General features: G+C 37.2%; 1 protein-coding gene across 3 annotated transcripts in view; it reads right to left on the bottom strand.

Annotated features, from left to right (window-relative positions):
• Positions 1-17,977, bottom strand: part of CFAP54 (cilia and flagella associated protein 54) — a 95,441-nt gene extending 77,464 nt beyond the window's left edge. For all 3 annotated transcript variants that reach the window (XM_031553952.1, XM_031553949.1, XM_019611314.2), the window contains exons 1-8: positions 17,803-17,977; positions 11,217-11,322; positions 5,671-5,817; positions 4,362-4,533; positions 2,555-2,613; positions 729-872; positions 257-370; positions 61-162 (exon numbers count right to left, since the gene is read on the bottom strand). In XM_031553952.1, the coding sequence (XP_031409812.1) occupies positions 61-162; positions 257-370; positions 729-872; positions 2,555-2,613; positions 4,362-4,533; positions 5,671-5,817; positions 11,217-11,322; positions 17,803-17,975 (1,017 nt within the window). In that variant the 5' untranslated portion in view covers positions 17,976-17,977. The remainder of the gene's footprint in view (positions 1-60; positions 163-256; positions 371-728; positions 873-2,554; positions 2,614-4,361; positions 4,534-5,670; positions 5,818-11,216; positions 11,323-17,802) is intronic.
• Between the last annotated feature and the right edge of the window lie 6 nt (positions 17,978-17,983).

Here is a 17,983-nt window from a genome sequence, read left to right as displayed (position 1 = left end):
CATACTCATCACCTGCAAAGAATAAGCAAAGAGAAGGATTATACAAAATGTTAAACTTACTTTTTGTACTTCTTTCAAGCTAGCTCTTAACTTAGGTCGAAAATAGCTTTTTGGCTTTCTTCTGGATTCATATACTGCTCTTTTGAAAATCATTACTGACATCTAGCAAAAGAAAAAAGCAAGTACTTATGTTATATCCTCTGCACAGAGATTGTTTAGATACTGTAACTGTTAATAATTACTTGCAGAATTATACCTTTATAGTCGCCTCTCTAAAAATCTTTCCTGTTTCTGATCTTTTCTGTGAAGAACTAATATTTTCTAATTGCTTCAGTTCATCAATTTGAATCAGGCCACGGCGAGCAAATACCTGTCCAAAGTACAAAAACCAAAATTCTGACTAGGTTTTCCTTTTCTGTTTGCAGGTATGTAATTTTAGAGTCACATCATTCTTGAATTTGGGAAACGGCGAAGGAGTTCAGTGAAAGTCAATTGAAAATAAGAAGAAAACTTTTGCAAAATATATTTTGTACATCTATATTGGGGTTTGCCACCTCTCAATGCTAGAAATCTGTAACTAGTATTAGAATGCAAAGTATTAATTTAATTGATTACTCATTTACAAGTCAAAACACTTCCACACTGCAGTTAAATTCTGGAGTACAGGAAGAATTCTAAATGCATATGATCTGATAAGCTGGCATATTTAAAGAGACAAATCAAGATACCTCTCCATGAATGCCAGCTTGACAGTCAAAATAACACTGAGAAACTGCAGCATATAGCGTGGCTCTCCATGTCAAATAATGTACAGATAAGAGTGGAATGGATAATTCCATACATATACTGGCCCACAGTAGATATTCCAGCACCTGTAATGAAAAATCCAGTTTCAAACTGAATGCATTTTCTACTGTATCAACATACTTTCTGTCAAGTAAGGAGAATTCTTCTCCTGGTAGGACTAATTCAAAGAGGAAAAAAAGGCACAGAATTTATACTGATTTTTAACATATTTTGTTGATTACAAAGTAATCTTCCTGCTTATTATTGTTTTCCATCTGAAGCTATGGGCAAGCATTCTATTTTAACCTCTGAGCTACTTTGCCATTTTACTTCACTGTAGACTAGCCATCAGACAGTGGTGCCACTCTTCTCTCTTGTCTACTCTTACTATGAGAGTTCTCCCTCTCTTTTGTGCCACCTCTAGTGATCATTATTTTCTAAGTTACATTTCAACTAGATCAGCAAGCTGACTCATGACACAACGGAGTCTGCCTTCTTTGGTGACAGCCTGCACTGAGATCAATTTATAACCATGGAACCACATTACCAGCTCTTAATCTTAAGTTATATCTGTCTCTTCTAACATAGTCGTTGCAACAATCACTTTGTTTAAAGAATTAGCCCTACTACAATGGTTGGTCTTGTTGGTCTTCCCTTCCATGCAGTGCTCCACGACATGCACTAAATACACACAACTTTAGTCCCAAACTAAATCAATAAGCATTTGTATGTTAAATATCTGTACATCATGTTGGGCCGTTACATACAAGGCAGATGTTGATGGTACAGCAGTAGAGATTGATTATAACAACATTACTTTCTGTTGCTGTGCAACAGATGGCAGCAGAGGGGCAGTCTGACAGAATGGAGTCTGACAGAAAAGTGTATATGAAGCAAAGCTGTGGAACTGAATTCCTCCACATGAAAAAAATGGTGCCCATTGATAGTCATTGACAATTGCTGGATGTTTATGGAGACCAAACAATGGACATGAGCACAGTAAGGCAGTGACTGGTGCATTTCAGTAGCGGCAGCAGCAACGCAAAAGATAAGTCACATTCCAGACAGTCACGCAGATTTTTAGTGTGGTGTGCACATCCATCCCTGGCAAAAACCTACAGCTAACAGTGGTGACTGAGTCGAAAAAAAGTGTTTTGTGAGAATTTGCTCTGTCAAAGAGTGTTATTGTGCTGTTTGCAGCTACTGTAGCTTCCATGGAAATAAATTAGGAGACATTACTTTGGAGCACCCTACATAAATTAAAATAATCTGAAATGCCAGCAATTAGTCTCTCTGGATCCTGTACAATAAGACTAAAAGTTAAAGGAGGTCCTAACTCACTTATATTAGGATATTCAAGGAGAAAGTTTTTGTTCAGTGAACTGATTAAAAAAAAAGAATCTATCCACCAGGTGTCAGCATATCTCCACTTTTTAAGAAACAAAAACAATCCTTGGATTCTGATGGAGTGGCTCAGAGAAAAAAAACAACATCCAGAGCACTCTAAAATTGTCAAACACTCCATCTCAGTATCCAGCAAGACATTGTGCTGAGCTCCATTCCACTCCACTCTGAAGAGACGCAGAGGCATCAAGGCACAAAGAATTTTGAATTGGCCATTCTGCCATTTAGACTGTTTATTCGAGTGTAACAAGCACTACTGCTGGCAAAGACAATAAAATAGCTAAGTCAGGCTACAGTGTTATGCAAGACACAGATGCATTTTCTAATCTTTTGTGCAATTTTCAAATATTTCTGTTTTCCATACCTGAGCAGACTGACCTATCATCATCAAATGTCTGCATATGGTATAAATATGAATTGTACCTGCAAAAATAAAATAAAGGAACAGGTAAGTTCTGGATTCCTAGATGAAATATGTTATGTTAACTAACTGGAACTTCCTAATATCTGGGCTGGTATTTCCAAATAATCTTTCTCTGACTATTTTAACTTAGAGAAGATGAAACCAACAAATTATTGAGCAATATCAACTTTAAAAGTAACTATATAATAAAGTAGCATCATAAAAGAATTGAATACAAAAATTCAATACACTGATTTTTTATTAAATGAACTGATAAGAGAAACAGTTGTGTTTTTTTTATCCCTAGATGCAATTTTATTTTAATGTAATCAGCAGACTTCTCCTCACATCTTAGCTTGCGGGAATCTTTTAGTTTGTCATGGCACTGTCCTGGCAGACAGCAACACAATTCATTATGATAGTGTGATAAGTGAAATGAAGCAAACTGATTGTGAATAGAATTTTCAAAAGCATCAAAGCCATTTATGAATAAAATCCTGTCAAAAAAAAATTAATTTAGGCTATGTCACAAAACTGACTTTAAAAAAAAAAAACCTTGAAGTATAAAAGACACAAAAGTTCTTAGGAAACAATCTTAGGGAAAAGAAAAAAGTCTATTCTTCTGTCTGTGTGACTGTTCAAAAAGGGACACCTGTGGCATCACAACGCATCACAACGCCAATTGTAATAGCTTGAAGGGTGTTATTATCCCAGTGAACAAGAATTTAGCAAGCACTTTTAAGATTCATTTTTGTTAATCAGTCAAATGTAGTAAGACAAAATCTGTTGCCACAAATTGCAGGAAAGTGCTTGGGAACTGGGCAGACTTATTACCTAACATTAACTCTATTCAGAGGAAAAAATTCCTTATTGTCTAGGCTTGGTACAGAGGCCTATAATTGAACTTAATAATGGCAAGTGATTATATTTCAATTTTAATTATTTACCCATAGAACAAAACAAACAAAAACACATCTTAGATAGGATGAAGGTAATAAGGCCCAGGAAAACACATGTAAGAATTTCAACTGTTTATAGCTGAGATAAATATCAGTATTTTTGATAAATTAAACTAAAAATAAATTATATCTTCAATTTATATTACAACAACTAGCCATAATAGAACAATATGATAGTCCAAAGTTTTGACTAAGTAGAATGATCTTTCAAAGTACATATATATTTTGGTAGTCGTCTTGAAGTAAAAGTCTTGATGCACTATTCACTGTATTTAGTCCATAGAAGCTCCATTTTCTGCCTCAAAATTTTCCTAATTCAGGTATTTATTCACATTAAAATCATATACAGATATATTCAAATTTGTAAATGTGGTAATATTATGTGGCAATTTTTGAAAGAGTTTTGTTATTAACCGCAAACTTGAAGAACATTTTTTTAAAAATACAAAGATTTCATTTTGTATTCATTCACCTGCAATTCCCTTTTCAAAAAAAAAATCATCAATACAAATATCTTACTGATAGGAATTCTTATGAGCTTTTTTTAATCTCAGTTTCCAAAAATGCCTATTGTACACTCTCAGATTTCATTAATACACTCAAACCACAGCTATGATGAAAGAGCTATTATTTTTCTGACTGTCTATTTGATAAAAAGCACACTGTAGAAACATAGAACTCTGTTATTTTAGAACAAGAAACATTTGAAAAAATTCTCTGCTAAATAAAAAACTATTTATTCTCAACTCCTTTGTTGACCTTAAAAATATATCCAAGATGATTTGCTTAGCAAAGAAATGCAAAGATACCATTGTAGATAAGCCAACACAAATTCTGCTGAGGTAGAGCCACTTGCATGGTGAGTCGTAATGATGACAAGACTTTGAAACAAGTCTGCAGGGACTCTTGTTTCTGAAGATTTCTGTCACTGCTACAAACAATCTGATAAATGCAAACATTCCTCTCTTGCAAAGCATGGAACTAAAACACATGGAAACACACATAAAATATACATGCACATATTTAAAATAGATACACATTTTTTACATCAGTTAAGTATCATAAAATGTTGAGCATGAAAAGATCAAGTATGCACAAACACACACAAAACAAAGCAAAAAAAATATCAGCATGATATTTAAATGAGAATTAGACTATGGAAAAAAGAGTCAAAGCTATTAGGTTTATTTACTATTAGGTTGGATCAGTTTCTACTGTACCACAAGGTGAAAATGCACTAGTCTGCGAACCATTGAAATAGTTGAGGGAAGGAATGTTAAGACATAAACTGTACTCAAAAGACTGGGATTTAATTTGTTCATCTTCAACACAGGCCTCCTACACCTCCAGGGACTGGGTTTCTATAGCTTCTCTGGCCAATCTATTCTATTACTTGCATTACTTTTTTTATTTCAAAATATCCACCATGTACTGAAAATAGAGTTTCTCAGCAAAGCACTGGTTAAGATAAAATCCAGTACGTCTTTAGCACTCCCCCTGTACCAACTGAAACATTTTCTTTTTTGGATAACAAGCAATAAATTGCAGACACCTATCCCTAAAAAGAAAGTTAATACAAAAGATTGTCAACATAATCTTGAGATCATTTATCTCCCCAAGAGCTTAGAACACTTACAAAACCTCTTTTTTTTTTTATTTTTTTCCTATACTGAGCAAATAATCTATTGATTGTAATGCAAAGTTACTCTCAGGCGTATTCTTGCATATATACGATAAAAAATATAGTATGAAGTTTTAATTCTCTTGCATTCTGACCATTTCTTAGATCACACCATATGGAAATTTACACAACAATTAAAAGACAGTTATCAACTTTGATCCATACCCTGATTCTGACAGTGGTTATTAGCAACTATTTCAGAACAAAACCTGTTCAGAGAAAATTGCCTTTTTAGCATCAACAGAGGTTGGCTTATGCCATAAAAGCATAAACACTTATTCATATAACTTAACTCTGTGTAATCCATACAGCCAAGGTATGAAAGATGCATTAATATTTAATTAATTGAGTAACATGAAGCACATTTATGGGTTATAAAACACACTACCTATTTTGAAACTGAATGTCTTTGACAAGAAAAATAATCAGCATCCTACCGTAAGAGGTGCATTTCTGTCCCTGAAACCATTTGGAAAAAAGGTGGATTTAAATTGATTTTCATCATCTGTGATATCATCAGGGTTTACAGAACAGAACTGCTGAAGGTATCTTCCATAGCACTGTGTAAGTGCCAACTTATACTCCTGAAAAGTGAAGAAATAGTTACTTTTATAGTTTACATATTACATCTGTTTCTATAAAACGTGTCATTTTTTATATTTACGTAAGAACTATCAACATCAGCTGGAAGTAAAACAAGAAGGTTTCACGCAAACATTCAGCAATATTATTTCAAATGTGAAAACCCTTAGCATACAAAGGCTAAAATGCTTAAAAGAAGAGTTCGTGATTAGAGAGTTTGTTAATTTTAGTCATAAATATGTGCAACATTGTAACATGATGGAAAACACAGCAATAACAGCAGAGTAGCAAAGTCTCAGGCTACAGCAAGTGAGGACTTGCTCAAATACAACAGCTCTGGGCACAGAAACAAAAGAACGGATCTCCTTATCTTCAAAAGGCCTCAGGTATACAGGGATCTCCAACAGAAAATCCCCCTGCCTCCACTGCTAACCCTTCAATAAAGTCTGGAAGGGGTGCATCCTGATTACATCCCTTCTGGTCACTCAGGTGCACTGCATGCACCTGAGCTCTCCTGGGTTGGACCTGCCTTCCTGCCAGGTGCTCAATCACTGCTTCAAGCCCTGACTTAGCATTTCTGTTACAATATGACAATTAGAGAACAAGTGTAGAGTACGGTCTTAGGCTAATATCAAAATAACAAAATCAAATCAAAATCAAACAAAATTCCTGGAATATCCTGCAGCTTGTGAACAGTATTGACAATGGTGCTACACTTCTGAGAAATGTCATAAAGCCTTATTTAAAAAAAATATCAGATATCATTTCTCTCCCCCTTTTCCCCAGTGTCAAAGCTCATTTTTTTCAATAAGATGCAGGAGAAGAAAAACACAGCCAGTGAATACTGAAACTACAAGCAGCCAAGAGGTCAGCATTAATGGAGCAGAAGTCGAACTGACACTTTAAGAACTGTTAAGAAACAGGATGCTGAGCTTTGTGTCATGCAGCACTCAGCTCCCCGGCAGCACTCTGATCCATTCTAACATCATACTTACCGAGACAGTGAGCTGTGACTCAGCTGCCCAAGTGCCACTTACTTACTGAATCACCTCTGTCACTTCCTACAGCAAGCACTATTTAGAGGTTTCTCTACCAACTTCACTAATGCTAGACCACACAAACACCAATCATGATAAATTCTAGAAAGAACAAAAATAGCTAATTTGTATTTGTAGAAAACGGTCCTTTGATGTTTAATCACAGAAAATCCAAAAGTATTTCCTTATACTATTTTCCATTCAAATTCCCACCACCACACTTCCCCTGAATTTTTTTAATGTCTAAGGAATCTTACTCGCATTACCCTATTACCTTTGCTGGGTAAAAGGAGTGGTGATGAACAGAAACTTTTACTTTCCACGGGCAGTTGTGACAACAGTGCTAATGGATCAGAACCATGCATCAGCTACTAACTAATAAAATATGATTCCTCTCCCAGACAGTTTAAAATACATGTGTAAGACTGGAGATAAGAGACAGATAGAAGCAGAGGGAGGGGGCAAAAAAATGAGTCAGTACTGATTAGTATGATGACTAACAGGTATCTAATTTCAATATATGTAACATAATGAATTTAGGTGTGTCCTAAAAGCAGATGTGTAATAGAAAGGAATTCAGTGTGAGATAGCATTAAAATAAACAGCTGAAGGGACAGAAAGTTAAGCTGGTGCTCAATCACCAATAACTCATTTTAAAAGATCACGTATCATTAAGCATTACAGAACATAAAGGAAGATTCAATTTTAAAATAACCGTCAGCAGTTTCCAACTAAGAATCAAGAGGGACCAAAAGAATGCTTCATTATGAAAAAGACTCTAGCCTGCATTCAGAACTTATTACAGAACTTGCTGTTACACCACATTTGTCTTTCCCATAATGCACTGAAATTTGTAACTAACACCCATCACATGTTTTGTCCCTCTTTTCTCCGGAGAAGAATGTGGATACAGTGAAAACTAAATCTGTAAAAATGTCAAAGCAACACACTTAAAAATGGGAGTTCTGAGGACAGCTCATTTCAAAGTCTTAGCCTAGCCAACAAGACAATTTTTTCTATGACACTGAAAACTTTAAAGTAGAACACCACATTACAACAGAGGAATTAATCTGTAATCACTTCTAGATTATTTTAGGTAATACTGGGCCATGCCAAGAAGCCCCTTGAATACAAGGACCAAACTATCATCTTTGAGTCATGCTATAGGAAGTCAATGAAAAACAAAGATGGTAAGGTTTGATTTATTTGAAATATCTTTTTACTGACTGCATTGTGAGAGCAGCAGTTCCAAGCTCTAAAATCACTGCATAATACTCAAATCAATTCCTAGGCCCAGAAGCTATGAGAGCTTAAGGAAAATGTGAATACGAAGAAAATATGAATGGAATTGCCCAGGCAATGAAGGAGCTATTAACAAATGCTGTTATTCAAGAACTTCCATGAGAATTTCTGTGAATACTTCTAAATCTATAACATGAGCCTTTATCTTCATTTATAATAGTACCAGAGTTACAAATTCTTCTATGTGCTTTCAACGTACCAGTGAGTGTTCAGCATTGCTACAGTTCAGCTATAGCTTACTGTTCTCTATTTAGGAGGCAGGCCACTACTATGCAATTCTCTAGGGCAGATAAGACTTTGCAACATTTACATGGTCGTCATTTCTTTCTCCAGGTCTTCAGTAAAGGTGGCCCAATAGCCACATATGAACATATAAACACTGTCCATAAGTAACATCAATAGCATTTATCCCTGTTGGACACCATAAGCAAAGGGTATAATAGGAGAATAGTTTCAGGGGATACATTCCTCCAAAAACTGGCTCATAAAAATGTCTTGATGCATTTCCAATGATGCCTGCTATTTTTCTAGGTGAAATCTAGGGGAATCTGATTGTGTCAGAGAATAAATGCCTAACAGCAGCATGATAATAAAAATAAAAAGCATGACAATAGGTATTTAACTGCTTTCTTAATAGAAAAGTCAATAGGGTGATCTTAAAAATTATTTTCAGTTTAAACACAGTACCAATTACCTATTTTTCTTTTGCTGGTGGGGACAGAACAAGAATACCACATTTCTTCAACAGGAAACAAATCTAAATATATTTTTTCTTCAATATTGTCATAAAAATCAAAATAACATTTCATCTAAAAAAGTTTACAATAACTATTTAGGAACCCACAAAATATAATTATTTAAACAATAGGGTCAGGTTTGTTGCAAGACACAATCTCAGATGCTTATCATACAGAGTGGAACAATATAAAGACTTGATCATATTAAAATTACATTTGTTAATAGTAAGCTGAATACCAAGCATAAAGCAAATGAAATCATGCTGACATTTCAGTAATATTTAACATTTCATTTATACTAAAAAAAAAAATTGGTCTAATCTATTTTTTATTGCCATTATATTAAAAAAATAAAGAAGTTACAGAACCATTCCAAAACCATGGAAAAGTTTTATAAATAAATTATAGGCTTTGGTAGCTTTTGAGCTATAAATACAATTTTTCTATTACAAACAATGCTTTAAAAGAATAATATAAAAAAATCTGTGTCTGAAACAAGCCTGAAAGATTGAAGGACATAATCAAAATATCTCCTAATGTCTCCTAATACAGGCTCACTAAATAGGCAGAATTATAACCTAGAAACATAGTATTGATCAAAGATCTTCTAAAACATTCCTAGGAAAAAAGTAGGAAAATCCACTGATGGGTCATTATAAACACAAAGTCACACTAAGCAGATAGCATCTATTAATGAGCTGTACTCTTCTCTAAATTATGCAAATTCTCATTGAGCTTTAGGTATATTTTCTCAAGCAACTTATTAAGAACTGAATCTTTATAATCAACAAGCTATTCTGTAATCCCTTAGCATTTCTGCTCCATAATTGTATCACACAGAACTACACTACTTACTCTTAGAATGACTTGCAATTAGTTTTCAACAGTACATATCTGAGCTCTCTCTCAATCTTTTTTAACTGCTACCCTTGGAAGTCCCAGACGGTATGTCATGATCTTCTGATACAAGTATCACTGAGGTAATAAGTGTACCTTGGCAGATGTATTTTTCCCAGCAGACACAAAAGACAAATATTATAAAAGAGCATAACACAGTAAGTGCCTTCCTGAGTCAGGGCAGTAGTTACTAGCCCAGTATCCCAGCTCCAAGAGCAGTCAGTAAAACATGACTAGGTAAGAATTACCATGCCCTAAAATATCCCCCAGATACTCTCAGAATCTTCAGTAATCTACAGATTGCAGTGTGAACGACTGTTTACTAGGATGGATAGTGATAGGACAAGGGGGAATGGTTTTAAACTGAGACAGGAGAGGTTTAGGTTGCATATTAGGAGGAAGTTTTTCACACAGAGGGTGGTGACACACTGGAACAGGTTGCCAGGAGGTTGTGGATGCCCCATCCCTGGAGGCATTCAAGGCCAGGCTGGATGTGGCTCTGGGCAGCCTGGTCTGGTGGCTGACGACCCTGCACGTAGCAGGGGGGTTGAAACTAGATGATCACTGTGGTCCTTTTTCAACCCAGGCCATTCTATGTTTCTCTGATTCAATGAATCTGTCTTATTTCCTCTTGAACACAAACTTTCAGCACTCATACTATCCTGTAGCAAAAAACTCCATGGTTAAGTATGTATTCAGAGAATAGTCAGCCTGCTTTTCCTCTGAACTTGTTACCTACTAACTTCATTTAGTGTTCTTATACTGGAAGTGAATTCAATCTGTCCTTACTCAGCCTCTTTCACTCCAGAATTCAGAGGCCTGCATCACACTCCGGTCAATGATCTCTGCTCCTAATTTTATAGTTTTAGCCAACTTTTGTTCATTATGTGGAAGCTGTTTCATGTTTTTAGTTATTCTCATTACTCTCTCCTCAGTCTTTTCTTGTTGCAATTCTAGTCTTCTCAAAAAAGATAAATTACATCCATATGTGCATACTGAATTCAAGACTGTAAGAGCACCACTAATACATACAGCTGTCTAATTGAAATCTGATTTTTGTTCTCTGTTCTCCTCCTCCCTGACAATTCTTTACATTCACTTTTGTTTAACTGAGCACTGAATTGACATTTCTGTGCTGCAAATCACCACTACAAACAAGTACTGTATAAAGATTTTGAGTGTTAAACCTTTAAAAAGCAACATAGGTGCATAGAAAATACAGATACAGCAAATATTAAAAAAAAATGGGGAGATTTTACAATAATAATTAAGAGATATAAATTACCTACTCTCATTGGCATTATTTTGCAAAAGTTTTTGCAACTTTCTAAATAGCTTCCTATGAAATATGATTAAAAATTTAAGTAACACAGAAACATAATGAAACAAAAATTGTGATCGAACCATTTCTGTTTTGATATGACTTACTTTGATCTGAGCAAGGGAATCACCAACTTTCAAAAGTTTGTCATTGTAATACCAGTCTGGCAGTTGAGGCTTGTATTTGATCCAAATCTTAAACAGAGTATTTGCTCTAAAAAAAATACAGGAGAAAAAAGTTCCAGATTAAACTGGCAGTAGAGCCATCATAACAAGTAAACAAATCAAGAAAGCTTCAAATTGTGAAAACCTCCTTCTTCCAAATGTATTTGAACTTCCTAATATTTCAAAACAAGTGTTCATTAAAGCTAGATTTAACAAGCAGACAAGGACATTTCTGGGTTTCATGTCTGTCAACTGCCTTTATTGCACAGATTTTTAAAAAGGATGAATTGTCTCATATATAAATACTTATTGGAATGTATTAATATCAATTCTTTTGTAATGTTGAAACAAGGTCGTAAGTGTAAAATCTGTCCCACTTTTCAGATAGAATTTGAAAAGTTTTGACGAAACTCTTTGGTATTTTAAGGATTAACTCAATGGATTGCAACTCAGAGCAATTGTTGGACAAGAAGCTACAGACACTTTGAACAGGGGGAAAAGATCTCAAAATAACAGTGCTTATCCAGAAGCAGCAGACTTAAGAACTTGTAACTGTGAAATAAACTATAGAGCTGTACCATGAATCCCAAAAAGAGGCCTATTAGAAAGCCTCGGCCTATTAAAAAGCCTCTAGCATTGAACTGCATCTATCATGAAAAGTTCACAAATATTAAATCATGTAATGTGGGACTCTATGAAAGAACAAGTAAATGACACATTTGTTAAAAAAGAAAGGATTTTATGGCTATAGCTGCTTTGCTCTTCTGTTGCCTCTGTCTGTTATCCTAAGAGATCCTACTTTCAGAGCAACCCATGTATCTTCTAGAAGAATCCGTGCCATGATTTCTGAGATATGAGGTTCACCAGTCTGTAGTTCCCTGGGTCTTTCACTTTTTCTTAAAAAAGAGAGTAATGTTTCCCTTTTGCAATTCGCCAGAGATTTTACCTGAGCCACAAATTTTCAAACACGATGGAGAGTAGCTTGGTAACCACATCAGCCAATTCCTTAGGGAGACTGAGATGCATGTTGTCTGACCCCATAGACTTGAACACTTTCAGCCTCATGATGCAGTCTTAAACTTGCCCTGCTTTTACAGTGGGAGGGATTTTGCTTCCCCAACTCCCACCTAGAGGTTTAGGGACATGAGAGATGTGGGAAGACTGATTGCAAGTGAAGACTGAGGCAAAGAACTCGTTGAGTACCTTCTACCTTCTCCTGTTGTAGCCAGTTCTCCCTTCTCATTTATCAGAGGGGGTATACTCTCCTTTGACTACTTCTTCTGACCAACATACCTCATATCAGTATATACCAGGTCCTTGCTCAGCCATGCTGGTTTCCTGCCTCCTCTGCTTGATTTCTTATGCAGGACAGAGAGCGCTTGTACGCTCAGAGAAGTGTCCTTAAAGATCTGCCAGCTCTGTTTTGTTCCCATGTTCCTTATGGAGAATTTCCCAGGAGACCTCATCTAATAATTCCTTAAACAGCCTGAAGTTCACTCTCTTGAAGTTCAGGGTCATGACTACTCTTTGCCTGGCCCATATCGTTGAGATCACAAACTCAACCAGGGTATAGTCGCTACAGTCCAAACTGCCTCCAATCTCAATTTCTTTAATGATCTCCTCCGCACTGGCGAGCACCAGGTCCAGTGACACTTCACCTCTGGTTTATGTGTCCAATTCCTGAACTAGAAAGTTATCCTCAATTGACTCCAGGAATCTCCTGGATTGCTTGCAGCTTGCTGTGTTGTTCCTGCTGACTGCCTTTGACATCTTAGTGCCTTTGTACTACTTTGCTGACTTAGATTTTTTTAAAGAAATCTATATTCAAGCTTAGAAACAATAACCGATCAGACAGACTGCTAATAAGCACAGGGATTTTTCTGAAAAGAATCCTGTTACAGAATTAACAATACTGACAGTGTACATAGTGCCAGGCATCTCTTGCATTTAATCACTTAACTAATTGTTTCTACAGGAACCTCAGCAAAGACTGCCTTGTGAAACCACAATGGCTAAATTATTCATAGGTAGCAATTTATAAGAAAGGGAAACAACTGGAAGGAGAGGAATTATTGTTTGAAAATAACCTTCTAGCTGAATTTACACATCTAAGCTTTGAGGTTTTTGGTGTGAGATATCAGGACCTTTTCACTCTCCTAAGATAGTGATGGTAGGCTAGAATGCAAGACACTTTCTTCAGCTGTTTCCTGACATTCAGGAACTTCAAATTCACTTTTACAGTTTCCTAGATAGCTTTTCATTTTATCTTATGATAAGACTCCCAGTAAAAGAAAGAAAGAAAAAAAAACCATAACCAGAAACATCAATTTTCCTACACAAAAAGCTACAAGTCACCTTCACATTTCAAGGTGAAACAGATGGCTGTATGAGCAACTTGTCAAAATGATCTCTACACCAAAGAATTACAACACTTTTTTCTTCGTAAAAGTATCAACTTGGCACGATTCTCAGTTCTTCAAAGTAAATAGCAAAGAAATAAATGGGACATTCTAGAGGTGTATTCTAAAGAGAAAATGCAGTAAAAGCATAAACCAGGCCAAAAGCAACAACCTGAATAAAATCTTCTTGCACATTATGTCTTTATAGAAAATCATAGCCCTGTATAGTAAAACATGCCTTCTATTTGGGGTCTGTATTTCTCATGGTCCATCTGTAAGCAATTAAAAACCTGTGTGGCTATTGATCTCTTACACTGAGAGATGACTACCAGTCCAGTCAGAGGCTCCACAGGAAAGAATCCATTGAGTTTCTGAGCAGGGCTCCCTAGACTACCAAGGGAAGAAGCTCAGGAAAAGATTCTTGAATACTAGAAGTTTGATAGACACTACTTGAGGGAGAAGAAAGCTAATTATCAGTCTGTAAAGTAACTGACAGTAATGGCTGTGGAAAAAGGTCTGGAAGGTAAGTTTACAAACCCCTTTAGGACTGATCGGATGAAAAACCCCCAGAGAAGGTCATCTTCATTTTTTATTGTTTTGAATACTCTATTAATGAGTGAGATTCTTCATTGCAGCAATAAACTAGTGACAAATCTCACTAGACTGTCAATATCAAGGGGGAGATTAAGGTAAAAATCTATCTGCTACAATGTCATAACTAAATAGAAGTGAGTGCATGACACAGGAATGTTTCTTACACAAACAAAGGAAAGCAAGATGCTTTCCAAACAGCTAATAAGTCTCTCTTTTAAAGAGGCTGTAGAACTCAGAAGAACATGTTGAGCAGCAAGTGAATTCTCAGAAAAATTGGGCTGTTCAGGCTCAAAGGTGTAACTTCTTCATTTCCAGCCATTCTATGGATAATAAAAGTCTTTTCCTGAAAGCTCAATCCATAATATTTTGTACAGCGTAAGGCCCATGAGGATTTATTTCTGGGTGAAATGTCTTTACTAGAATTAGTAAAGGATTTTCTGATACAGATCAAAAAATGTCATACTGAATGAGGGTACCTAAACCACACAATATGAAAACAAAATCAATAGGTCACAGAAATTCTCTGATATTGCTCAGATAAATGGGTTAAAACAGCTTCTCATTTACCTGATGGAAAAAAAAAATCTTTTTACTGCTTCTTCCAATGGAAAATATTCATAATTGCAGTACAAGGCAAACGTTCAGTGTTCTTATTTCTTACATTAGGACATTATAAGTACCTAACCTATGGCCTTAATATTAACTTATCAACATCAAAAGCTGACAGCACTGGAACAATGAATCTGACAGTCTTCTAAACTGCACCATGTGGAAGCTCATTTTCTTGCTCCTCTAATAGCAAGCACTTTGATCACCAACCCATGCCAGAAAACGTAGCTTGACAAATGACAAAGCAAGAACCTTCAGAGCATTTAGGAAACCATCTGTAACAGCTATTACCTTCAGAAATTCTTAGAAACAACTAGACTATGGTTGGTTCTGCAAGCAGCACATATTCCAAACTTGAGCAATAAGAGGAAAAGGAAAAACAATGCATAAATTTCACAATCAAATATCTGTAAATTTGCTAGCTACCTGAGTGTGTGAGCTAATTATCAGAATTACAGCCTTCCATCTCTGCATTGCCTGTGTACATACGAAGAATGTTAGAAGATGCAGAGCCATGGGGAGTTTGATATTGTGTAACTTTCTCAATGCCTTGGAGTTCCAGCATGAATCACTGCTATCAGCAGCTTCTGGAATCAAGCCCAGGTAGTGCTAGTTCTCATCTTCGTGATGAATGCTGCAAAATTCTTTAAATTGGGAAACGTTCTCATATCAGCTGAGCCAGCATGGACATGGGAAACATCTACAAAATACCAGTTTTAAAAAGATAGAGCCTATTCACATCAAAATATTCCACAGGAGAAAGTAAAGTATGGCTTGGAGACACTGGATGCAGAAACCAATTACTTGGCATTATATCTGCAAACAGATCAGATTCAGTATGCCCAATTCACAACTAGAAGTTAAAATGGATGTGTTCATTATCAGCAGTTTTCTGCTGAATTGGTGCTGTGTGGAGCAGCTGAGTGGCACTCCTTCCTCTGAGGGGACTGCAGGGAATACTTTCAAACTAAGAATACAGATCAGCTAAAGCAAAAAAAAACAGTCTGAAGCTGTAAATGAAAGGCTTAAAAATACCAAAGCACAGAAATCAGTTGCTGAAGCAATATATAAAACGCTAGAGACAAAAGCCCAAAGACTCCTGTCTGTGTGACAGGACCTGTGTAGGCCTGGACCTAGGGACAAACACACCACATAAACCAATTAGAAATCCAGTATATTTAGAAAACAAAAGATCTCCAGTGCAGACAAATCAATGACTGCCAAATTTGTGTACCACCTAAAATATGTACAGCTCCTTAAGAGAAGAAATGTTTGCAGACTGCATCTCAGAAAGTACCAAGCAAAATATGTAAGGTCAGAAGTTGCACATAGTGATAAGCTAACCACCCTTACAGCTAGCTGCTGTGCTCCTTTTGAATGAATTTTGTTAACCTGGAAGATTTTCATATTAATGTTAAAAATCTGTAAATTTAGAATAGAACATTGTTCCAATAATAAGTGTAGAAAATTAACAATTAGTTTAAAAGAAGCAGTTGAACATTTGTGTCATAATGTACCTAACAGTAGAAAGAGCTACATGAGAAAATGCACAGTCTCTATAAGACATATGCATGAACTGTGAATCATTCTCCAATTTTAGTTGCTCTACATTAGCTGCATTAGAAAATTTAGACTTATGCATACCCACAGATATGCATGTATGTGAGCAAACAAATATGCACAAATACACTTGCCATATGTTCTGCCTGCATTGATGGATATAAAAATATACCTACATAGACGCAGACACATGCACAAAAAGAGTTGTGTGGGCTTGTCCTCATGTTGCCTTGCCACAGGCACAGCTCTCAATGCATGTGCATGCCATCCACATCGTGCTTGCACCTGCAGCACTTACTGGTGGGCTGCCAACTGCTCTGGCATAGCAAGAGGGGTTCCCTGCTGAAAAGCTCCAGCAGCTCTGACACAGCCAATAGTGGCACTGCCAACAGCCACAGCACCTCATGTTTTCTTCCAACAGTGTTAAATGCTAGGAAGTGCAGAAACATGAGCTGTTCATGTTTGAGAGAGAGGATTTTAATTAGGAAAAGATAATTAGGGCATGACCTCCTGGAGAGGAGCTCTGCAGAGAAGGACTTAGATGTCCTGGTGGACAAGTTGGCCACAATCCAGCAGTGTGCCGTAGTGGCCAAAAAGGCCAATGGTATCTTAGGGTGTATTAAAAAGATTGTGGCCAGCAGGTCAAGAGAGATGATCCTCCTCCTCTCTATGCTGTGGTGAGACCACATGTAAAGAACTGCATCCAGTTCAAGAAAGAGAGAGAACTTCTTTCAAGAGGGCCATGAAAAGAAGGAGCCTGGGACATCTCCATGGCTGAAAGATCTGGGGCTGTTCAGCCTAGAGAAGAGAAAGTTGAGAAAAGATCTTATCCGTGCTTATAACTATCTGTAAGTCAAGTCAAACAGAGGAGATCAGGTTCTTCTTAGTGGTACACAGTAATGAGACGAGGGGCAATGGGCACAAACTACATCAGAACTACAAACAGGATGAAGAACTGCTTAACTGTGAGGCTGACAGAGCTGAACAGGCTGCCCAGATTGGTGCTGGAGCCTCCTTCTCTGGAAAGATTCAAGACCTGCCTGCACTCCTTCCTATGTAACCAGGGAACCTGCTTTAACAGGGGGGAGGACTAGATCCCCACAGGTCTCTTCCAACCCCTACGATTCTGTGATTCTATGATAATAAAGCAGAAAAAGCGAAAATAAAAAGCAAAGCTAAAAAGATTTGAGCAGCTTGCCACACCACGAGAGAAACTGAGAGGGAAGTGCCCCCTGCCCCGTGGCTGCTCTGTAAGGGGAGTCTGGGAAGGGATGGGGGCGGGGGTGAGGCTGGAGGGGGGCAGCGACGACAGCGGGGAAGAACCGAAGGGAGAGGGGCTCCCCGGATCAGGCTGGACGCGGCCCTACCCGCGGCGGTGCAGCTCGTGCCGCTGCGGCTCGGTCTCCCCTGTGCCTCTCAGCCGCCGCAGGAAGCCCAGGACGTTCTGCAACTCGGCATCCAGGCTGTCCACCACCGGGTTGCCCGACGCCACGGCCCCGAAGAAAGCAGCCGGCCGCGGCGGCTCTGCGGGTTCCGCCATGCTCCGGC

The sequence above is a fragment of the Meleagris gallopavo genome, chromosome 1 (assembly GCF_000146605.3).
Source record: "Meleagris gallopavo isolate NT-WF06-2002-E0010 breed Aviagen turkey brand Nicholas breeding stock chromosome 1, Turkey_5.1, whole genome shotgun sequence".
In the NCBI taxonomy this organism is placed as follows: domain Eukaryota; kingdom Metazoa; phylum Chordata; class Aves; order Galliformes; family Phasianidae; genus Meleagris; species Meleagris gallopavo.
Note: the sequence above shows the minus strand (reverse complement) of the source record. Positions and strands in the feature narration are given on the sequence as shown.